Raw genomic sequence first — 9380 nt, 5'->3', positions numbered from 1 at the left:
GAGGAGGAGGAGGAGGAGGAGGAGAAGGAAGAGAAGTTGAGTGGCACTCCCCGTGCTGGCGCAAATCCCACGTTGCTGTGTCGCCTCGAGGGGATGCTGAGGCGGGAGAAGCTGAGACAGAGCGCTCGAAATACGTGGCAGAGGTTATTGAAGAGCAGATTTGGGCTCAGAAAACGGGAAGGGGGATTTAAGGACAGAAGAAAAGCGCTCTGTAATACACCCTCAGAAGTGTTTATTCTGCGGCAGTGAGAAGAACCGGCAATCAGGTGTGTGCACGTCAATTATTTAAAACCATTCCAACAAATACAGCCTTTGACCTCCCCCACCACCACCACCACCCCCCCAACAAAAATACTTTGAGGGATCAAAATTTATTTTGATTCCCTTTGCTTCAACACCAAGTACTCGTTCAACTGGACTTGCTGTTGTCACGTAGGAGGGGCAAGAAAAATTTTTTAAAAAAAGAGCTTGGGCAAGGCAGTGAAGTGTTTCCTTCAGCTCTATCAACAGGATGTCTCTTGTTCTGAAATACTACAGAAATGATCATAAGTCTTATAAAAGTTATCCAGTCACTGGAGCACTGAACACTTGGGAATCTGTGTTGCTTGCAAATCCTTATTTTTTTGGTAGCTTTTCTGGAAAGGAGAGGGATGGAGGAGTTGAATCCATAGGCAGGTCCACACCTTTGCAGTCACGCTAAAAGGATGAACTGTAAGGACAAAAAGAGACAATAAGGACAATGTGAGAGATGTTGTCTGGTGGAAATTCCTGTCCCGTGAACATACACTCAGGTAAAAGAAAAAGCAAAATGGATCTTACTTAACTACAGTAGAATTGGACACTCGGCCACTGCTGAGTTCTGTACCTGTGTTGGACCCGTTTTACACGGCTGTCACACGCTCACACACCTTTCATAAACATCAATTTTAACTCATTATAAAGAAAATTAGCTACTGGTGGATATTAAGTGGCTGGTTTGGACTTGATGTCTCACCCTAGGGTGGCCCAGCTGAGGGGAAATGAGCACCCCGCATCCAATTTATTCTTGGCTGACCATTCAGGGGCTGCATGTTCCCCCATTTCACTGGCTCAAACTTTAGAAGGAATGGGAAGGGAAAGGAGGAGAGGGAAGAGGAGAAAACACTCAGCTCCTGCTTTTGTATTGAGGGCACGTCCTGCTGCCTCATTATCACATCAGAGAGCCCGGATCCATCAGCGCTTGTTTCCCTCCCTCCAGAGTTTATAATTCCACCTGTCTGAGGGGACACTCAGCAGCCTGATCCCCTATCAGAGAGGAAATTTGTTTTATTAGAAACCATCCACGAGCAGTTAATCCCACAACTTTATTTTAGACCTTGAGAGGTCAGTGCATAATTTAGGAGGGTCTGGGTTCCGTTCTGATTGCTCCGCGCTCGAAGACAACCTCAGTTATGGGAGTTGGGTTTTCCCCAAGCGCTGAGGTCCTGCTTTAATCATCAAATATGCTGCCACAGGCCCTGATGTCTGTGTCTGGCCTGTAGGGTCAGATCCTCAGTGTGGCAAAGCTCCCAGAATCCCTGTTTCCAGGGGAATGGGAGCAAACTGCAGCTGCAGCCCTCCAGTGTGTAAAACTCTTACGGATTTGCAGCCTGCACCATGTGAATCCTGTGCCTTATAAACAGGAAAGAAGGACCAGCACTGTCTTTCCCAGCTACAACCCCCTTGCCATGAATAAATGTTTCATTTTTTATTGTGTTTTGTGTTGCTGGTCTTTAAGAATCCCGACAATTACGTGGTCAGGGATATGAAAGGCATGAAAGAAATGGAGATCATTTACTGGTAGTTCACAAAGGCTCCTCTATCCTAGGCCGGTCCAGGGACATTCCATGGTGATGGGTCCCATTACAAGTGGAAGGAATGAAACTTTGAACTGCTGTTGTTTCATCTTTATGACACATAATGGAATCAATTCAAATGTCGGTTTTCAACGGGACACGAGATCTCTCGGAAATGCGATGCCCATTCAAACTGGAAAAAGTACCAGTGGGGTATAAAAATATCTGGTGTGTTTTAAGGACATGATGCTGTCACAGAGCTGAGGGTTGGGAGAGACAGGCTTCTTTCCTTTCCAAATGAAAAGCTAAGAATGAGAACTAATTTTTTTAGATTTTTATGGTATTGGTCTCATGTCCTTGAAAAACTCCTGAAACCAATGTCATGTTTATTTAGCTTTTAATCAAGGAGTTGGGAAGTCCTCTTTTAATTAATGATGAGCCAATTCTAATGCATTTTAACAGCTAAAATTCTACCAAATGGTTGATTTAGATCTTCTTCACTGAGCAAGCCTTCCTTACCTGAAGCTCTCATCACACTAAGTGACCTTTGGCATTATCAGTGCTAAAAGATGAGGGATTTGTGTGGTACATACAAAGTATGTAAATGACTCCTCTGCCCAAAAATCCCACATAAAGTTCCTTTTGTTTGGCATTTATTTTGCCCTGGCTCGTTTTGTAGAGTCCTCCTGGTCAAAATATAAGAACAGTTCTGTCTCCTAAGCTGGGAGGTAAGGATCAAATCCACGGGGAGAGGAACTCATAAGGCCTCTGCAGCACCTGAAATTATTTGTGCCTAAGAAAGACAGAGAAGTTTGAAAATGAAAACCCGCTGCATTTGGGGCTGCATAAAGGATGTACAGCAAAGTTTTGCCAGGTTTTTCTTTCCTGAGGAAAAGTGTTACAAGGCTAAAATGCCTAAAGGGCCTTTGCTCCCTCAGTTTAAATTTCCCAGTGAGTCTCTGCCCAGCCTCGCTGACCTTGGCCCTACATGTCTGAGTCCCAAGCACAGTTCATATAATGGTTTTGGTAAACCACCCTGTCATTTCTCTATGGGCACAAAAGGCAGATAAAGCTAAGGACGTGTCTGATCTAGATGCACAGCAGGTAGATGCCGAGGCATTAAAATATATACATCATGCATGTATATGTGCTGTATACTGGCTGTGTTTGTCCTTTCAACTCCACAACAGCCCACGGAGAGAATTTTGCTTCAACAGACTGTAGTTTGGGTTCAAACCCTTAAAAAGGGTCATTGGAGTTATTTTTCTGTGACAGTTTACAGACCAGGACCCTAAACGACTCACCCCATCCCTGAAGGCTTCAGAGCATAAACATTGCTCCCCAGAGAGAGGCAAAATGGCTGGTGTTGGGTTATGGGCAGGGCACTGCTTGCATGGCCTGCTCGGAGTGTAAAAGGACTGGAAAACAGATGTGGGAAAAGCCCAGGGGATGACCAACCTCAGGGTCCAGAGAGAGACGTTCCCATCCTTTTGCTCGTGTCCTGACAGACTGCAATTTGTCCTACACACAGTTTCTGGTACTTCCTGGTGGAGAGAGGAACTGGGCTATGCACGAATCCCGGCCTGGGTAAGGGGTAATGCCACGGAGCTCCGGGTTATTTCCTGGAAGCCGACGGAAGGGGTCGATGCTGCGAACTGTCAGCGCGTGCATATGAATGGTTGTCGGGTCTGGGGGGGATTATTTTTTATTTTTTTTTAATCATTCTTCGGTGACCTGTTGTTTTGTTTTCGCTGGGAAGAGCGTTGTCCATGAGGTCCGGCACTGACGATCACGAGTGAGTCGGAGAAGCGGGGGTCTGGCGGTGAAGGGAATGGTCCTGCTCTCGGCGTGCCCCTGGCTGCTACCTGACCTTCTGCAGCTCCTGTCGCAGCCAGGAGGGCAGGGGCTGCCCCAGCCTGTGCAGCAGCTTGGACAGCTCCACGTTGTGGTCTCTGTAGTAGCTGGACAGAAACGCTCGAGACTGGAGGAGGGCGGGGAAAAAAAAAAAAGAACACAGCAAGGGTTAGAGAAAGAAAGATTTCAGCCCCTGCTTCCTGCATCCCTCCACTGCTCACTGCTCCCAGAGAGGGGCTCTTACAGGAGGCAGCTCATCTCCTGCTCCTGATCTTTTAAAGTGGAAATATAACAAATTAATAAAATAAAAATAAATCAGCGCGTCTCTATTTTGGGAGCCAAACACAGGCTCTATGTTAAAAGTTGTAAATCTCTGGGAAGCCCTTACCTCTTGGTCCATTGGCGGGTATTTCCGACCTTTGCTTTTTCCCAGGCACTTTGTTTTCCCTCCTTCCAGTAACTGGCACCAGAAGCCTTTCTGAGGGTCAAACCTATAGAGGATTATATATTTTAGAAGACCTCACCACAGAAGAATCTCTCAGCTACTGAGACATCAGTGTTAGCCCACAAATATCGCTGCACACCTCTCTCTAGATGAGCGGAATTCTGAGGACAGAGTGGGAAACAGCTTTCCTCTCTTGTGAAAACTCTGGGGATCCATTTTTTTCCTGCAAATTTGCCTTGGAAGTGGCTCAAGGCAGGGAGTTTTTTCCCCACTGTGATTTACCTACTCTGAGTAGATGTTTATTCTGCTTGTCAGCACACAGGGTACAAGTTTGAAGGGTTGATCTACAGGTCTCCTGAATGAACTACTGGTTGGGTGTTCAACCTCACCTGGGCAGTTGCTGTTCCCTATCACTAGATCCAAATACCATTTTCATTCCAAAGATGGCATTGAGCATAAACACTGTCTCAGCAGCCTTATCTGAAATACACCATTTGATTGTGATGTCTGAAATCCGGAGACAGAGGAATTTTAGATTAAGGCTCTAAAGCACTCACCCACTAAGGAATGAGCAGCACGTGGCGTTAAGTTTGGAATTCATGGCCGTGGGACTTGCAGCATTGCATAAAACACTGGAATGCTCTGCATTCCTGCTGTTCAGCAGATGTTTGAAGAGCATGAAGTGTAATTGGCTGGCACAGGGAGGTAATTAGTTACAGAGCACCTTCTTGCCCTGGCTCTGTCTGTGCGGCACGAGCGCACCCACAATTCGCCGCTGTGCAGAACTGAACTTATTTCAGCAGAAGGGTGAACCTTCTTCATGGGTTTTTTTCCTTTCCTAGCCTATTACTGCAGGCCTGACCTTTGTTTCCTAAATTGTCTCGGTGGCTGTATCAATTAAAAACAAATAAATCATTGATTAAATGGGTACATTGATGACGGATTCATTTCTGCTGTGGCCTTTCCCATCTGCTGGTTGCCGGTGAAGTGCTTTGCTGCCTTGCACTAATTTCCCAAGAGGAGCAGCAATACAGTGTGCTGGGTAAAAGGAAAACTGCAAAACTATGCCCCAAACCATATTTCTGCCCCAGAAGAAGCATACTGAACATTATGAAGAGGATGTGCAAATTTGGGTAGGGGAAAAGAGGGCGAGACAGCTCAGGCTGAATTCAACCCGCTGTGTTCGGGTCTCACAAAACTCTCGGGTCTTCTGTAAACATAATTGGGCACAGTGGAAGTATTTATTTAAAAATAGTGATAGCCCTGAGGCTAAGGTTACAAGGGAGCTTTTTAAGGCAGTCAGCAGAAACCTTCCCAGGCCTGGTTACCTTCTCTTCCTGCAGAGTAAGCCCCGTGGGAGAGGCAGGATTTGGGGATGGGCGGGTGCAGGGGTGAGCAGTGCTGCCACGAGGAGCTTCCTCTTAGCCTGACAAAATGTAGCAGCACTCCAAGAGAGATTTCCTTAAGCACGCTCCCCTAATCCTGTATTTTCCTGCAGCCCTGCCTCTGTGTGCCCCCTGCTCTCCTTCCACGGCTCTGGTAGCACCTCCCCTCTGCCTGGGCTGGTTTCACCCTCCTCTGAGACTTTCCCCTCATTACTCAGGGTGATGGACTTGTTGCTCACTGGTGTTGCAGGACTGGGTCCTCGGGCTGCTTCCTGACAACTTTAAAGATGTGTGGTGTGCACTTGTTAGGCAGTAATGACTAGGAACAATCCTGTGCAATCTTTTTCACTTTGACAAGTCCTGCCATAAAGAGACTCCAGGGTTTAACGCATTTTTCTCCTCCATCCCAAACCCGTGCGTGCTTCCGAGGTACATTTGCATTCTTGATGCCTCGAAACAGTGAGTGCATAATTTTATAGATCTGTTTACAATCCATTTTTTCCTGTCCAAACCAGCAGGAGAGGCCAAATTTTTCCCCGCTGTGTGACTCCACTGACTTTAATTTAGTTCCAGAAAGGAAGATCTATGTCTGTGGGTGTGTATTTTAAAAACCCAGCAGAAGGCACTGCAGATGTGCAGCAGCAGTTGTTCAAACATCAGTAGCTCAGCTCTGAACTCAAACTCCTCCTCCCTTTCATCCGCTTCGGAAGCCAGTGACTTAAAAAATTACATCCTGAAATCCAAATTTTTTTCCCTCTGGAGAAAGCTTTTGGCAGAGCAACTCTCTTAAGCGCTGAACTCTCGCTCCGGGCCTGCGACATAAATAGCATTGAACGGTAATTGTGAGCGGAGAGGAGCGGTGTGGGGCACCTGGAAAGTCCAAAGGCCTGCTTTTCCCACAGTGTTCCTGCTACCTGCCTGCAGGGAAGGCGAGTGGAGGCTTCTCTGCTCCCCACCCCACGTGCAGGCTGGTGTTCTCTGCTCGCACAGTGACTCGGAGAGGCCTCCCCTGCCATGCCAGGCTTCCCAGCCCACGGATGGCCCAGGCCTCAGGCTGTGGGGAGATGCTGCTGCTCACGTGGGGAGGCTCCATGCTAAAGCTTCTTATGACTTTCTGCTGGATTAAGAGGGGAGAGGGAAATTCAGCCCACTCCCACCCCTGCAGGAGTCTCAGCCACACGTGAAAATGGGATCAGGGAGTGAGAGCTTCTAAGCCAGCCTCTGCCATTGGGGCTCCTGTCTGAACGGGGTAAAAACATGTAGTTGAACTTTCCACAGCTGCCAGCTCCTGCAGACTGACATAGGAAAACCCTGAGCTTTGCAAAATTATCGTTGTCATAATGTGTTGGTTGTTTGTAACTCATGATCCCGGGATCTGAGTGGGAGGGGATGTACCCCCTGCTCCCATGGGGCAGGTAAAAAAAGGGAGTGGACTCACGTTAGGGCTTCAGAGTAATTATAATGAGGAGAGACTCCAAGGAACTTCTGCACTTCATCCATCACAGTGGCCGGGTCGCTCCTCAGCTGCTGTCCATCAATAATGAGCAACTGCAGGGGTAAATGGGGCAGATTTTTAGAAACAGGACTAAAGCTTCACAAAATGATGGCATTGTTTCCCTCCTGTGACAGCCTGGGTTTAAGTTAGCACGTGACTTTGGACAGTGCTAACAACATTCATATGGGTGGACTTCTCTTTAGGTATGCTTTTTATTTTATTGGCTTGAATTTTTATAAGTGGGCGCCTTTGTAACTCTGTGTGTGCCTCTTGTTCAAATGCAAGAGTTAAACCTCCCAAGCCACACCTGAGTCTCAGAGAATTCTGAGAAAAAGAGATAAGGAAAGAATGTAAAATATTATTGAGGCTTATGATGTGTCTGTGGAAGATCTGGCACGGAATATGAAAAACAACAAAAGGTCATATATATATATATTGTAGAATTAAATGCTCAGAACAAGATAATTACATGTTCAAAAGCGATATGGTGGCAATTTATTTGGAACTTCCCACCAGCCTATCAACCATAAAGGCTTGCAAAATTGTTGGCAGTGGGCTGGGTATTTTGGTTTTTAATTAAAGATTACTGCGATGTAAAGGTGCATTGACCCCCATAAGCAAACAGTAAGACAATATGCCCTCAGACTGCTGGAATACCAAGCAGCAATGCTGATAACTATTCTGGGCAGGCTTGTTTTGTGTTTATTGTGAGGGCTTATTATGAATTATTAAGTTTTTGAGTGCCCAGGCGGGGTGAATGCACGTTACTGAGCGCCCATTAGCAGGCACTGGGAGTGCACTCCGTGTGTGCCACCTGATCAGCAACGGGAGCATTTTGTCGTGTGTCTTGTAAAATTAATCACCATCACTGTGAAACACAAGTGGTTTGACAAGAAATGTGTCGCCGTGCCCCTGAATGTTTAATGAGAGGGTGCAGTAGGCAGACGTACGGACTGACATGTGACCATGTCCGTGGAGAAAGAGTGCCCATGTCTGCATTTTGTGGTACTAAAAGGTTTGCCTTAGGTTATTTTATTGGTGTTATTAGCTTAGGTAAATTTTTCCATGGGAAAGATTACAAAAGACAGCACAATAAAATACCCGAAGGGAGATGAGGCGAAAGAAGGAAATTTCTGCTGCAACCCCAAGAAAAGCCAATCCCATACCAGGATCAAAGATTTTTTTTTTTTTTTTTTTTTTAATGAAAGGGAGCGAGTGGGAAGCAGGGTGAAATTTCTGTTTGGGAAAAAGCCCTGGTGTTTTCCAAATGAATTGACCAAAGCTTCCTGCTGTTTCTTGGGAGCCAGCAGCCTTGGGAAGCTTGGCTGGTGCCGGAAGGGAACCCCGAGGGCGTTACCTGGGAGGCAGGGTAGTGGGACAGCCACCTCTCGATGTGCACAGCGTACCACCCCGGGGTCAGGCACCTCTTCTGCAGGGCCCTGATCTCCGAGGGCGCCCGGGGGCCGGACGTGATCACTTCGTAAAAGTTGAATTTCAGGGCGGCGGGGTCCTCGTGGGAGCGCTGGTGCTGCCGGGAGATATTTGGGGACGCGTCACAAGGATGCTGAAGGTTGAGCCTTAAATCTTGCAAGAGCTGCCCCTCGGTGCCACTTGTGCCAGGTAGGAGCGGGGGGGGGGGCTTCAAGGCAGCAGAACCCCCGTTCAGTCAGGGGTTCCCCTGGGAGCCCAGGAGTCAAATCCTGCCAAAGCAGGCGGGATTCCTTTACTGCTCTGCACTGGCAGTTGTGAAGGTGCAAATGAGAGAGTAACAGGGTGCAAATGAGATGTTAAAAGGGTGCAAACTGCAGCCTTAGGCCCTGTTTTGTTCCTTGCGGAACTTTCTAGCCACCAGAAATGGTGTATTTCACGCTTATTGCAACATTATTAATTTGTGTCTGTTCTGACATTGCTTTAGTCTTTCCTATATCTGTATTTCACGTGGAGGGTTAAACATGTCTCTTAAAGGAGCTCTTTTTAAACAGTGCAGATTTTGTTAGGGAAAGGTGTGGGCTCAGTAAAAGGCAAGAGAAGGAGCATCCTAGAGATTTCACAGGAGAACAGCGGGCTTGCTTTTGTTTCCAAAGGGAAAAGAAGCCAGCCTCTCTAGACACAGCTCTTTTGAACTCCTTGGAAACTTTGGAAGGTGCCGTGTAGGTGTGTACCCAGCCACGTGTTGCTGAGCTCACAGCAGGGAGGGACGAGGTGCCAGATCCTCAGCAGCGAGAGCTGTGATTTCTTGGCTGGGCCACTCTCCCATCCCCGTGTCCAACTCCCTGGGTGTGCAGCCAGCTTTCCCTCCGGGCGCTGTCAGCTGCTGATGGAGACAAAGCTGTTCTTTTTCAACTGCCGGTGGCAGCTCCGTGCCGGGAAAGGTCGCATGTGTGTGA

General features: G+C 47.4%; 1 protein-coding gene across 1 annotated transcript in view; it reads right to left on the bottom strand.

Moving 5' to 3' along the window:
- Positions 1 to 3577: 3577 nt before the first annotated feature.
- LOC103762203 (N-deacetylase and N-sulfotransferase 4) overlaps positions 3578 to 9380 on the bottom strand; it is a 63375-nt gene continuing 57572 nt past the window's right edge. Inside the window, 4 exon segments of the mRNA XM_029964053.1 lie at positions 3578 to 3795; positions 4057 to 4159; positions 6937 to 7046; positions 8351 to 8526. Of these exon segments, the coding sequence (XP_029819913.1) occupies positions 3676 to 3795; positions 4057 to 4159; positions 6937 to 7046; positions 8351 to 8526 (509 nt within the window). The 3' untranslated portion in view covers positions 3578 to 3675.

This window comes from Manacus vitellinus, unplaced genomic scaffold (genome assembly GCF_001715985.3).
Source record: "Manacus vitellinus isolate BGI_N305 unplaced genomic scaffold, ASM171598v3 scaffold_69_pilon, whole genome shotgun sequence".
In the NCBI taxonomy this organism is placed as follows: Eukaryota; Metazoa; Chordata; class Aves; order Passeriformes; family Pipridae; genus Manacus; species Manacus vitellinus.
Note: the sequence above shows the minus strand (reverse complement) of the source record. Positions and strands in the feature narration are given on the sequence as shown.